General features: G+C 35.5%; 1 protein-coding gene across 1 annotated transcript; it reads left to right on the top strand.

Moving 5' to 3' along the window:
* Window positions 1-1,242: 1,242 nt before the first annotated feature.
* On the top strand, window positions 1,243-11,399 carry LOC132543996 (uncharacterized). The gene is made up of 4 exons (XM_060207554.1): window positions 1,243-1,330; window positions 1,948-2,124; window positions 8,163-8,196; window positions 9,980-11,399. Exons 1-4 carry the CDS (start codon window positions 1,243-1,245, stop codon window positions 11,397-11,399), a joined length of 1,719 nt encoding a protein of 572 aa, XP_060063537.1.
* Window positions 11,400-15,649: the final 4,250 nt, after the last annotated feature.

The following is a 15,649-nucleotide window of genomic DNA, read 5'->3' as shown; positions in this document are numbered from 1 at the left end:
TCATAATAGATAAAGATAATGAAAGTATAATTGAATGATACAGCTTTATACAATCTGCCTTGTATTAATCTAGATACTTTAGATAATTTAGATACAGTAACACATGTATCACTGTGTTTTTGTAAGAGCATTGACACCAATATCGATACGATCTCTAGAATATCAGCCATTAGGATGTAGTTTGTTATAAATTCCTGGTATATAAACTAAACAGACTGTTACATGCAACAGTAAGTGCACATTTAATGTATGAATCTATCACAATATATTACTCCAAATAATTCTGACTCTTCTGGCCGCGACCAAGTAAAAAATAAAACCACGGACAGATAATCAGAACCGTTAGGATTAGACTGGGATATTGATTATTATTATAAATAGGATTGAAATTCTATTCGAGGTATCGTTGTAATTCATTTAATATGTGTTTCCAGGGACGTTCCTTGTGTTTTTATGGTAAATGTTCTTCACATCCTATAGGTAATATATTTATATTAGTCATTTTCTATTCGTACAAGATCTTCCTGGTATGACTGGATATGTCGGTACAGTTGAGGCGGTCATATAGATATAGAATCTATATTCAAGTCTGTGTCATTATCAACAAATGTATCAGTGTTCATTATGTACTTATACAATTTATTGAATTATACAGTCATTATGTGTTCCTGTACAAATACGCAGCTTTTTGTTTTTGTTTTTGTTTTTGTCATTGAACCACGTGTGTGTAGGGAAGTTATTTACTGATGTCATAGAATGACATAATTAATGCAGGTACAAGTTTGTAACTGAAAGCATAATGAAGTGGTCACCAGATTGTCATTTCGCGAGAGGTTTTATTTAGTCATATATTGAGCAATGCACTAAAGCGGTAACATTCCTGCTTACTGTTATAAAATGATTGTCATCGTATGCGTCATATTGGAGTCTATATTGGTAGATATTTCCTAATTCTTCTTGGAAATGATACATCTTCACTATTTTACAAAGTTAATCAGTGTATATGATTCTTCAAGTTGTTGATTAAAAAAATAATATCTAATCACTTCCTTGAGGAAATGAAATATTTTCTATTTAAAATCCAGAGTAGACAGTTTCTTTAAAAATAACTAATTACATCAGATGTGTGTGATATCGAAACGGTTTGAAATACACAGAAAAAAAACCTTATAAATACCAGACAGACGTGTTGAATAAATAAGACAAGAACAAACGGCATTTTATTATACATACACACTTGTAATGGAGACAACCACCATAGCAAGACAGAGAATAGCCACATATTGGTGGCTCATCGTCTGTGTGGCTCTCTTCTACGGTGACGTCACAGGTGCGTAGGGTATACACATTGCGTTAACTGCTGGTAATCAAACTGAAGATAAAATACTTCAAACATGTACGTTATATGTATAATAACATTAGGCCTATTTATTCTTATTAGATAGGGTAATCTAAATACCTCGACAACAGTAATTATACTACTATATAGTAGTATAGTTACGATACCTTTGTGTCAATACTGACACTCAATTAGTTCATTTGAAATTTGGCGATGCTTCACTTGCAGAAAACAAGACTTGTGATGCAAATCTAGAATCACAATTATATACAAAATTATGTCTTTCAGCATTTATTGAGAGAGAAAGACATATACGACACCAATTGCACTTAAGCCGTGTCCACAGTCATTTGCAGCGAGAACGAAAAATATATCGGTCATGGTCCAGCGGAATTCCTAGTCACCTGGGACGAGAAAAGAAAACACACCATCCTCGTGGGGTTCACACTCACCACGGTTGGTATCCATCTACATATTTAGTTCTTATGTACAGTAAGGTCCATCAGAGATTTGTTATGGATAAGATATATGTTTACAGTTAACTTTCATTCTTGTTAATGAAAATAATTATTGTTAAAATTACATATAGATGATTCTAATTTATGTAGGCACATGTGACACCCTGTTTTTGCTGAGTAGTAATCGAACCAATATGCATGAAGTAATTGACGAGTTTGTGCGCACGAGAGGAGTCGGTAAGACTGCACTTTACCAGGCTTATCACCAGAATGGATCACTTTCCATGGAACTTTTCTATGTGAATGAGCTGAGGTCGTGGGTAATGGGTAAGTATAAGATTGTACACAAGGGCATGTAATAATGTTTCTGAGGGAGGAGGATTGTGTAGTATACTAGACGGGAAGGGTGTGTAGTATACTAGAAAGGAAAAGTGTGTAGTATACTAGACGGGAAGGGTGTGTAGTATACCAGAAAGGAAAAGTATGTGGTATACTAGAAAGGAAGGGCGTGTAGTGTATTATATAGGAGGGATGAGTAGTATATTATACAGGAGGGTTGAGTAGTATATTATACAGGAGGGTTGAGTAGTATATTAGACAGGAAGGTTGAGTAGTATATTAAAGCGGAGGGTTGAGTAGTATATTTGACAGGAGGGTTGAGTAGTATATTAGACAGAATGGTTAAGTAGTATATTATACAGGGTGGTTGAGTAGTATATTATACAGGAGGGTTGAGTAGTATATTAGACAGGGTGGTTAAGTAGTATATTATACAGGGTGGTTGAGTAGTATATCAGACAGGGTGGTTGAGTAGTATATTATACAGGAAGTTGAGTAGTATATTAGACAGGGTGGTTGAGTAGTATATTATACAGGAGGGTTGAGTAGTATATTAGACAGAATGGTTAAGTAGTATATTATACAGGGTGGTTAAGTAGTATATTATACAGGAGGGTTAAGTAGTATATTATACTGGAGTTTTGAGCAGTATATTATACAGGAGGGTTGAGTAGTATATTAGACAGGGTGGTTAAGTAGTATATTATACAGGAGGGTTGAGTAGTATATTATACAGGAGGGTTAAGTAGTATATTAGACAGGGTGGTTGAGTAGTATATTAGACAGGGTGGTTGAGTAGTATATTATACAGGGTGGTTGAGTAGTATATTATACAGGAGGGTTGAGTAGTATATTAGACAGGGTGGTTGAGTAGTATATTATACAGGAAGGTTGAGTAGTATATTAGACAGGGTGGTTGAGTAGTATATTATACAGGGTGGTTGAGTAGTATATTTCACAGGAGGGTTGAGTAGTATATTAGACAGGGTGGTTGAGTATTATATTAGACAGGGTGGTTGAGTAGTATATTATACAGGGTGGTTGAGTAGTATATTATACAGGGTGGTGAGTAGTATATTAGACAGGGTGGTTGAGTATTATATTAGACAGGGTGGTTGAGTAGTATATTAGACAGGGTGGTTGAGTAGTATATTTCACAGGAGGGTTGAGTAGTATATTAGACAGGGTGGTTGAGTAGTATATTATACAGGAGGGTTGAGTAGTATATTTGACAGGAGGGTTGAGTAGTATATTAGACAGGGTGGTTGAGTAGTATATTATACAGGAGGGTTGAGTAGTATATTAGACAGGGTGGTTAAGTAGTATATTATACAGGAGGGTTGAGTAGTATATTAGGCAGGAGGGTTGAGTAGTATATCAGACAGGGTGGTTGAGTAGTATATCAGACAGGGTGGTTGAGTAGTATATTAGACAGGGTGGTTGAGTAGTATATTATACAGGAGGGTTGAGTAGTATATTATACAGGAGGGTTAAGTAGTATATTAGACAGGAAGGTTGAGTAGTATATTAGACAGGAAGTGGTTATATTAGACAGGAGGGTTGAGTAGTATATTAGACAGGAGGGGTGGTTGAGTAGTATATTAGACAGGAGGGTTGAGTAGTATACTAGACAAGATGGTTGAGTAGTATATTAGACAGGGTGGTTGAGTAGTATATTAGACAGGAGGGTTGAGTAGTATACTAGACAAGATGGTTGAGTAGTATATTAGACAGGGTGGTTGAGTAGTATATTAGACAGGGTGGTTGAGTAGTATATTATACAGGAGGGTTGAGTATTATACTAGACACGATTGTTGAGTAGTATATTATACAGGGTGGTTGAGTAGTATATTAAACAGGAGGGTTGAGTAGTATACTAGACAAGATGGTTGAGTAGTATATTAGACAGGGTGGTTGAGTAGTATATTATACAGGGTGGTTAAGTAGTATATTAGACAGGGTGGTTGAGTAGTATATTATACGGGAAGGTTGAGTTGTATATTAGACAGGAAGGTTGAGTAGTATATCAGACAGGGTGGTTGAGTAGTATATCAGACAGGAGGGTTGAGTAGTATATCAGACAGGAAGGTTGAGTAGTATATTAGACAGGGTGGTTGAGTAGTATATTATACAGGGTGGTTGAGTAGTATATTAGACAGGGTGGTTGAGTAGTACATTAGACAGGGTGGTTAAGTAGTATATTAGACAAGATGGTTGAGTAGTATATTAGACAGGGTGGTTAAGTAGTATATCAGACAGGGTGGTTGAGTAGTATATTATACAGGAGGGTTGAGTAGTATATTAGACAGGGTGGTTGAGTAGTATATTAGACAGGGTGGTTAAGTAGTATATCAGACAGGGTGGTTGAGTAGTATATTATACAGGAAGGTTGAGTAGTATATTAGACAGGGTGGTTGAGTAGTATATTAGACAGGATGGTTAAGTAGTATATCAGACAGGGTGGTTGAGTAGTACATTAGACAGGGTGGTTAAGTCGTATATTATACAGGGTGGTTGAGTAGTATATTATACAGGAGGGTTGAGTAGTATATTAGACAGGGTGGTTAAGTAGTATATTATACAGGGTGGTTGAGTAGTATATCAGACAGGGTGGTTGAGTAGTATATTATACAGGAAGTTGAGTAGTATATTAGACAGGGTGGTTGAGTAGTATATTATACAGGGTGGTTGAGTAGTATATTAGACAGGGTGGTTAAGTAGTATATTATACAGGGTGGTTAAGAAGTATATTATACAGGAGGGTTAAGTAGTATATTATACTGGAGTTTTGAGCAGTATATTATACAGGAGGGTTGAGTAGTATATTAGACAGGGTGGTTAAGTAGTATATTATACAGGAGGGTTGAGTAGTATATTATACAGGAGGGTTAAGTAGTATATTAGACAGTGTGGTTGAGTAGTATATTTCACAGGAGGGTTGAGTAGTATATCAGACAGGAAGGTTGAGTAGTATATTAGACAGGGTGGTTGAGTAGTATATTATACAGGGTGGTTGAGTAGTATATTAGACAGGGTGGTTGAGTAGTATATTATACAGGGTGGTTGAGTAGTATATTAGACAGGGTGGTTGAGTAGTACATTAGACAGGGTGGTTAAGTAGTATATTAGACAAGATGGTTGAGTAGTATATTAGACAGGGTGGTTGAGTAGTATATCAGACAGGGTGGTTGAGTAGTATATTATACAGGAGGGTTGAGTAGTATATTAGACAGGGTGGTTGAGTAGTACATTAGACAGGGTGGTTAAGTAGTATATTAGACAAGATGGTTGAGTAGTATATTAGACAGGGTGGTTAAGTAGTATATCAGACAGGGTGGTTGAGTAGGTAGTAGTATATTATACAGGAGGGTTGAGTAGTATATTAGACAGGGTGGTTGAGTAGTATATTAGACAGGGTGGTTAAGTAGTATATCAGACAGGGTGGTTGAGTAGTATATTATACAGGAAGGTTGAGTAGTATATTAGACAGGGTGGTTGAGTAGTATATTAGACAGGGTGGTTGAGTAGTATATTATACAGGAAGGTTGAGTAGTATATTAGACAGGATGGTTGAGTAGTATATTAGACAGGGTGGTTGAGTAGTATATTATACAGGGTGGTTGAGTAGTATATTAGACAGGAAAGTTGAGTAGTATATTAGACAGGAAGGTTGAGTAGTATATTAGACAGGGTGGTTGAGTAGTATATTAGACAGGAAAGTTGAGTAGTATATTAGACAGGAAGGTTGAGTAGTATATTAGACAGGGTGGTTGAGTAGTATATTATACAGGGTGGTTGAGTAGTATATTAGACAGGAGGGTTGAGTAGTATACTAGACAAGATTGTTGAGTAGTATATTAGGGTGGTTGAGTAGTATATTAGACAGGAGGGTTGAGTAGTATACTAGACAAGATGGTTGAGTAGTATATTAGACAGGGTGGTTGAGTAGTATATTAGACAGGGTGGTTGAGTAGTATATTATACAGGGTGGTTGAGTAGTATATTAGACAGGAGGGTTGAGTAGTATACTAGACAAGATGGTTGAGTAGTATATTAGACAGGGTGGTTGAGTAGTATATTAGACAGGGTGGTTGAGTAGTATATTAGACAGGAAGGTTGAGTAGTATATTAGAAAGAAGGGCTGTGTAGTATGCTAGAAAAAAAGTGTTGTGTAGCAACCTATTATTTGTGTGTTGTAGTATGGGTGGTGACGGGTAAACCTATTATATGTGGGTTGTAGTATGGGTGGTGACGGGTACACCTATTATTTGTGTGTTGTAGTATGGGTGGTGACGGGTAAACCTGTTATACGCGTGTTGTAGTATGGGTGGTGATTTGTAGACCTATTATATGTGTTGTAGTATGGGTAGAGATGGGTTAACCTATTATATGTGTGTTGTAGTATGGGTGGTGATGTGTAAACCTATTATATGTGTGTTGTAGTATTGTTGGTGATGTGTAAACCTATTATATGTGTGTTGTAGTATGGGTGGTGATGGGTAAACCTATTATATGTGTGTTGTAGTATGGGTGGTGATGTGTAAACCTATTATATGTGTGTTGTAGTATGGGTGGTGATGTGTAAACCTATTATATGTGTGTTGTAGTATGGGTGGTGATGTGTAAACCTATTATATGTGTGTTGTAGTATGGGTGGTTTGATCAGCCTATGAAATGTGTTTAAATTCATTAACTTTGTTTATAAGTCGCTGTATATTTGAAATATTTGAAAATTTAAAAGTTCTGATATTGAAATACATCATGCTTAAGCAACGTAAATGATGTTTCTTTCCATATTTGGAAAGCGAATAGTGAATAGCGAAAAGTCTCGTCGTGTAACGTACTAGTACTTAAAAAGTTTACTAGGTAGACATAACGTTAGTGTAACCTAACCATTACTCGCCGTCAGGAAGAAGTGGTGAAAGCATACTACAAGTATCCATACACCTTCAGAGTGATACCCATGATCCACAGCAGAGTACCAGTGGAATTTATATCCTCAAGAATTCCAGTATAAAGTCCAGCCTCCAGTGGGAATGGAAGCCAGATATTTACTTGCGATGTGAAACAGGTAACACATTTTGCACAACTTTGGTGAAATCACACCTTATAACTTACACGTTTAACTTTTCAACTGTTCCAAGATCTACCTCCACCAGGAATACGGAGGTGATGTTATTTTTTTTTTCATAAGTTTACCCTACAAGCGACCGGAAATTTCTTCGACTCTATTTCATGTTTGTAATAAAATATATCATCACTTTTAAATATCAACTTCTCTCAACTACTGATTTCTGTGTAAAAGTCACTGAAAATGGAACGTTAGTGTTTTTATAAGGTCTGGGAACATTCCTGCGGGTATACTTTCTTAAACAGGTTACACACATAAACAATAAAATCACCAGAGAATACTAACTTGTGAATGATGAAGGTTTATACCGAGACCCCTGAATGACATAGATTACAAAACATTGTCCGTTTCCGTGAAGCCTCTTGAGACCTTTATGGGTATCTGACAATTGTATCTAAAACAAAAATAACCTCGGGGATAGCCAGAACCCTTCGGACAAGCGAATGTGTTTGGTACAATAAATACTCCTCGGTTAGGATTAAATAATTTCATGACAAAATTGTCTGCTAACATTTCTAACCCTGAAGGGTGGCGCAGTCGTAAATCACTCGCCTTTCACCTAGCCGCCCGGGGTTCGATTCCTGGAATGGAAGGTGAAAGACTGCATGACCACTTGGGTTTTTCCCCGGTTAACCCCGTTTCCTCCCTGCGCGCACTTACATCCGGGCCAACAAGAATAATTAGTATACGTTGAAATAACTTGTTTCGCAATTGTTGTAAAATAAATGAAGTTTATATCATATATGACAAATGTCTGGAGAAAAAAAGATAAAAATGGTAGGAACAGAACTGACAGTGTCGTTTAACTAATTGTTGTCACCTAAGCTAGGATGTCACGACGAATGATGAAAGATGAGATAGGATTCATCGGAGCTCTGTTTGTTTTCTTCTTTAGGTAGAAACACATCAAGAAACAAGCGCTCTGTTTTGTAAGTATACTTGTTGTTCTTGTTTCGTACATAAGATCATATACCAGTTGGATTTATCTTTCTGTATCCAATGTATCTTCAAATTACAGATCTATTGAGCTGAATTTTCAATGAAATCTATATATTTTTTTTAAATTATCGGATCATTTTAGATCCTGCATACATGTAAATTTTCAGGAATATAATCGTGTAGTTAAGCTAAACATATAAATGGGCAACCCCAGCTATGGACGTTTAATGTGAATGTGTTGCAGTCTCATTATTCTTGGTATAACATCGCTTGTTGCCACAATCACAACCACTGTTTTCCGCGGAGTTGCTATGCAGAGAGGTTGCTTGTTTTTTCCTGAAGTCTGCAAAATAAAGTAAGTTTGACCCATTCGCTGTAATGATTTTTAAATATTTTGTTTTAAATCTAGTATAAAGTGTGATATCATACATGTTGACAATTTATCTCGTTTACTTTTGATATAATAATACATCTGTTTTGCCCCACCACATAACATTGTATCTGTGTAACCGTTTTGCCCCAACACACAACTTTGTATCTGTGTATCCGTTTTGCCCCAACACACAACATTGTATCTGTGTATCCGTTTTGCCCCAACACACAACTTTGTATCTGTGTAACCGTTTTGCCCCAACACACAACATTGTATCTGTGTAACCGTTTTGCCCCAACACACAACATTGTATCTGTGTATCCGTTTTGCCCCAACACACAACTTTGTATCTGTGTAACCGTTTTGCCCCAACACACAACATTGTATCTGTGTATCCGTTTTGCCCCAACACACAACATTGTATCTGTGTAACCGTTTTGCCCCAACACACAACATTGTATCCGTGTATTTGTGTTGCCCCACCACATAACTTTGTATCTGTGTATCCGTTTTACCCCAACACATAACATTGTATCTGTGTATCTATGTTGCCCCACCACATAACATTGTATCTGTATATCTGTGTTGCCCCACCACATAACTTTGTATCTGTGTATCTGTGTTGCCCCACCACATAACATTGTATCTGTGTATCTGTGTTGCCCCGCCACATAACTTTGTATCTGTGTAGCCCCACCACATAACATTGTATCTGTGTATCTGTGTTGCCCCACCACATAACTTTGTATCTGTGTATCTGTGTTGCCCCACCACATAACATTGTATCTGTGTTGCCCCACCACATAACACTGCATCTGGTTTGATCCGCTACATCAAATGTATGTATTGATCCACCATATAACATTGTATCTGTTTTAGCCGTCTACATAACGTTGTATCTGTTTTAGCCGTCTACACAACGTTGTATCTGTTTTAGCCGTCTACACAACGTTGTATCTGTTTTAGCCGTCTACACAACGTTGTATCTGTTTTAGCCGTCTACACAACGTTGTATCTGTTTTAGCCGTCTACACAACGTTGTATCTGTTTTAGCCGTCTACACAACGTTGTATCTGTTTTAGCCGTCTACACAACGTTGTATCTGTTTTAGCCGTCTACACAACGTTGTATATGTTTTAGCCGTCTACACAACGTTGTATCTGTTTTAGCCGTCTACACAACGTTGTATATGTTTTAGCCGTCTACACAACGTTGTATCTGTTTTAGCCGTCTACACAACGTTGTATCTGTTTTAGCCGTCTTCATAACGTTGTATCTGTTTTAGCCGTCTACATAACGTTGTATCTGTTTTGCTCCACGAAATGTCATTGTGTCTGTTTTGAGATATGTAGGGTAATATAATGTGATATTCAATGTCCTCTTCCATGTAATCTTTTTAGGAAGGAATTCGAAACAAGTTTAAAACCAAGAGCAAACACGCTTCGGTCTGAACTAAGAAAGCAGCTTAATGACTTCGAACAGATGTCTTCACAACTGGAAGAAACAAAAGAACATTATATAGATTTAGCGAAGTGGATTAAACCCATGATGGATCCTTTAAAGAACACTTCATTATCTGAAATGGGTTACAACGTTTCGCCTGAGCTTACGAGTTACAGAGATTGGCATAATAGTAACTCGATACGCTACATTATTAATCTTTTCGGATCCGGAATGGAGTTTTTGTTATTTTATAAAGTGGTTACTAAACCTGCTATGCTTGTGTTCAGTACTGTAACTTTCGGACTAGGTATAGCATTATCTGCGTATGATATATATGATCAGGTACAACAGGAAAAGGAGACTCTAGATAAACTAAAGCAGCAAAAATCTGATGTAACAAAGACCATAGATATCATGGAGCGGGATATAAGACAAATTGAAAACTTCAAATCGAAATACAGAGATGAAATAGTAAAACCACTGCAGTCACTTCTTGATAACTACTTTCCAAATCAATTTAAATCTTTTCGTGTATACTTGAAGAAGCTAAACAACATCAAAAACATTAACCATAGGTTTACATATCATATGAATGTTCACTTGAATAACACTATAAATGACATCAAAATGAACACGAATGAAACAATAAATAGCAGGAATCTTTACCAGAATGCTTTGGAAGAAATAAATAAAGGCATTGCAAAGAAAATGACCCCAACACAAATTATTACTACAATTCATATGATCTACAACAGTACCAGTTTGCCCACAGAATTTAAGTCTACTTTCAATTTACTGCGATATTTAGCTGTTAACTTCACCAGCGTAGGATACTGTTACTGGGGAATTTCTATGGATCGAATTAGAAGTGGCGAAGTGGACATGGACACTTCCGGTCCGCTGTGTCAGTCCCCAGAGCTGGAAGATGACGAGAGAGATATTCTTGCCAATGTGAACAAAACAGTGGCTCCTTGTAGAATCCTACGTCAGATGAAAGGAGACATATTTGACAGCATGTTCAAACTCATTAAATTTATTGCCGATTTCATTTTACCGGACAAAGACTGCTACTGGGGGTATGATCTTGTCTACTTAAGAAACACTAGTAAAACGTCATCTGCCTTTAACAAAATGGAACTAGATTATCGTGTATATCTTTATTTAAATGAAGCTATGACAAGAAACCTTTCAACCCCTAGTGTCTTCAATGGGTTATGTCAGATATTTAAGATCTGTGATCAAAGATGGCAAACATTTGTATATTGCTCTATACGCCCGACTTCGGAATATGACACTGACGTTTGTGCTCAGCAAAACTCTTTAGACTGCAGAAATATGGCGAGTGTATATATCGGAGATGTGGATTGTTACGGATAATTTTAATGCCGTTTCTTAAAACGTTTTTCATCAACATATTTTAAAGAACAATACTGTTACTCTTTGTCTGCAAACACTGATAGATGACTGAAAATGGTACAAGTTACCAGATATTACAGACCTCACTTGTTTGACGTTTGGAGAGTTAGCAAATACATTGTTTTCTGTCTTGAAAATACGTGTGCATTTTACAGCAACTTACTTATATTTTGTAGCAGCATTGGTGTGAAATATGTGTACAATTGTATAGTAACTTTTTATTTAATACATTGTTTGTGTAGAAGTACTTGTACGGAATGTGTGTACAATTGTATAGTACTTTTTATTTAATACATTGTTTGTGTAGAAGTACTTGTACGGAATGTGTGTACAATTGTAGAGTAACTTTTATTTAATACATTGTTTGTGTAGAAGTACTTGTACGGAATGTGTGTACAATTGTAGAGTAACTTTTATTTAGTACATTGTTTGTGTAGAAGTACTTGTACGGAATGTGTATACAATTGTATAGTACTTTTTATTTAATACATTGTTTGTGTAGAAGTACTTGTACGGAATGTGTGTACAATTGTATAGTACTTTTTATTTAATACATTGTTTGTGTAGAAGTACGTGTACGGCATGTGTGTACAATTGTAGAGTAACTTTTATTTAATACATTGTTTGTGTAGAAGTACGTGTACGGCATGTGTGTACAATTGTAGAGTAACTTTTATTTAGTACATTGTTTGTGTAGAAGTACTTGTACGGAATGTGTGTACAATTGTGTAGTAACTTTTATTTAGTACATTGTTTGTGTAGAAGTACTTGTACGGAATGTGTGTACAATTGTATAGTAACTTTTATTTAGTACATTGTTTGTGTAGAAGTACTTGTACGGAATGTGTGTACAATTGTATAGTAACTTTTATTAAGTACTTGTTTGTGTAGAAGTACTTGTACGGAATGTGTGTACAATTGTGTAGTAACTTTTATTTAGTACATTGTTTGTGTAGAAGTACTTGTACGGAATGTGTGTACAATTGTGTAGTAACTTTTATTTAGTACATTGTTTGTGTAGAAGTACTTGTACGGAATGTGTGTACAATTGTGTAGTAACTTTTATTTAGTACATTGTTTGTGTAGAAGTACTTGTACGGAATGTGTGTACAATTGTGTAGTAACTTTTATTTAGTACATTGTTTGTGTAGAAGTACTTGTACGGAATGTGTGTACAATTGTGTAGTAACTTTTATTTAGTACATTGTTTGTGTAGAAGTACTTGTACGGAATGTGTGTACAATTGTGTAGTAACTTTTATTTAGTACATTGTTTGTGTAGAAGTACTTGTACGGAATGTGTGTACAATTGTATAGTAACTTTTATTTAGTACATTGTATGTGTAGAAGTACTTGTACGGAATGTGTGTACAATTGTAGAGTAACTTTTATTTAGTACATTGTTTGTGTAGAAGTACTTGTACGGAATGTGTGTACAATTGTATAGTAACTTTTATTTAGTACATTGTTTGTGTAGAAGTACTTGTACGGAATGTGTGTACAATTGTAGAGTAACTTTTATTTAGTACATTGTTTGTGTAGAAGTACTTGTACGGAATGTGTGTACAATTGTAGAGTAACTTTTATTTAGTACATTGTTTGTGTAGAAGTACTTGTACGGAATGTGTGTACAATTGTAGAGTAACTTTTATTTAGTACATTGTTTGTGTAGAAGTACTTGTACGGAATGTGTGTACAATTGTAGAGTAACTTTTATTTAGTACATTGTTTGTGTAGAAGTACTTGTACGGAATGTGTGTACAATTGTAGAGTAACTTTTATTTAGTACATTGTTTGTGTAGAAGTACTTGTACGGAATGTGTGTACAATTGTATAGTAACTTTTATTTAGTACATTGTTTGTGTTGGAGAAGCACTGCTGTGGAATATGTAGAGCTATGATTAACTGACATCGTTTACAGATGCCGTGTTTTGGGGTAAGTGATTGACCTTCATTTAAGCAAAGTAATTTTAATTTTTAAAAATCACATTAAGCTTTACACAATTAACGCTGTTACGTGCACCAAGGGAAGGTTCATACCAACACCAAAACATGACATCTGTCGGAATGTTTAAGTAAATGATACTGATGTTTTGACATAAACGAAATAGGAACGAAATTGTTGGAACTTCAATCTTAAACTAGTAAATTAACGACAAGTTTGACACCTAGAATGTCACCTTAAATCAACCATATATAATTGTTCTCGCCAGTGGCTGTATTGTCCAGTGTTGACAATTTACTTAATTTACTTAAGTCCATCACAAGGTTTTGTCTGAAGCTTTGACACCTACAACACTGGAAAATTGTTTGCCATCTCTTGAATGACTCAGAAATTCTAATTTACATAACATAAGTTCTTGATGAAAAAAAAATAAAGATTTGTCTCCAGATTCCCTACTTTGCTCGATGCGGCTGTATTAGACCTACTGTTTATACCAAAATGAGTTTTCTTAACACATCGATGCTTCAGACCAATCATGGACCAAATAATGTAATACTTGCAAGATTTCACAGAATTTGTTTAATTTCATCTAGTAAGCCCCGACCAACTGCCTTCTTGGGGTTAAACCTATCGTTTCTTTCAATCAATTTTTAAGACAAAGTTTAGAAAACAAAGGATCTGCTCTCCCCGCCATTATAAACAAAATCAGTTCCTCTTCTTCTTTGATGCCTCTGACCCAATCTAATCAAATTACTTTCATAATAACATAAGTATCTAAATTCATATTCCCTATTTGGATCCGCCCCTCAAACTCCAAGAGGTTTAGGTGGGGATTATTTTGAGTCTTGCTTTATTCAGGAATACCACTAATCATAGTTACACGTAATCATGGCACTCATACGCAGACGAGTATAAAAAAATTGCTGAATCTCTATATCGGGCCTCTTCCCTCTAGCCCTGATGGACTATACCCACCATCAATACAAAATTGATTACGCTTTCACAAAGGACGTTTCTTACCAAATTATATAAAAAAAAACCCACTTCATACTAAGAAAGATTTAAAGGTTTCATATTATGTTCCCTAATTGCGTGCCCTATCACGCTGGTCAGGGAAAGGAGTGTCATACTAGCAAAGCAAATAAATTTTTTTCTCGTCCAATAATACTTCAATCCAAATTTGGCCAAAATCAAAATCAAAAGCTGGATTTCCCCTCCCCAGTGTCTCTAACGAATACACATGGCGAGGAGTTCCGAGTGAAGACGGCATTCTAATAGAAGTTGTTAAAGGCGGAAAATCGTATATCAAAGACTTGTTACAGGAAAATAATAAGAAATACACGGTTAACGAATGTTAAGTATAACTTTACTGTGATCGGTCTTGGTTACCTGTGGGACCAACCAAACAAAATCTTAATTATCCTATCATCAAGGAACGACTTTGTGATAATGTTTAAGAAGGATGCTTTTAAAAGAGAAAAGATACATGCATCGTCTAACGTAATAATAATAATAATGACGTCATTTATATTATCATCTTCATGGTGTTTGTTTAATAATTGAAATGAACCCGAACATGTGGTGATTTGTAATCATAAGTATCCCATCATGCCATCAGTAGTTTTTCTGTAACAATATTTATCAAAGACAAAATTACTTCTAAGTTTTTTTCAAAGAGGCTATAAATTATATTGCATTTGATTTCACTTCTGTAAAGATAATATACCACTCGTTAATGTATAAACAGGGTACATCTTTTGAAATATTGAAATAACTGCTGGATTGTTAAACAGTGATATTTCGTTTATTGTCAAAGGTAGGGTTAAGTAAATTACATCCGTTATTAATGTTTAAAACAAAAAAGAAATGATAAAACTTTTATGAAATGTGCATGATTTTGTGTATGTGATAATTTCCAAACCATACAGATCAGTCATTCGGATAACTTTGCTAATATAAAGAAGGCTTTGCTAAACGGGAGTTTGAAAAAAACACTGTATTTTTATGTACTGGTTAATATAGATAGGTAAGTTGGATAATGAAAATATCGTCGTAATCAGTTGGATGGACATGTTGTTAATATTAAAACATCTAATATTATTCACGTGAAATACAATATAAAACGGTCAAAATCGTTGATTTCGGATATTAACACAAACCAATTGGCCTGTATCGTTCACATGATATATCAGAACAAAATAAAAAAAAAAAGGAATTCATGGTGACATATCTCAGAATGGACACGATATCCATGCATATTTACAGGA

The sequence above is a fragment of the Ylistrum balloti genome, unplaced genomic scaffold (assembly GCF_031769215.1).
Source record: "Ylistrum balloti isolate Yb309-2 unplaced genomic scaffold, AGI_CSIRO_Ybal_v1 Utg369772, whole genome shotgun sequence".
Classification (NCBI taxonomy): domain Eukaryota; kingdom Metazoa; phylum Mollusca; class Bivalvia; order Pectinida; family Pectinidae; genus Ylistrum; species Ylistrum balloti.
This window is presented reverse-complemented; position numbering and strand designations above follow the sequence as displayed.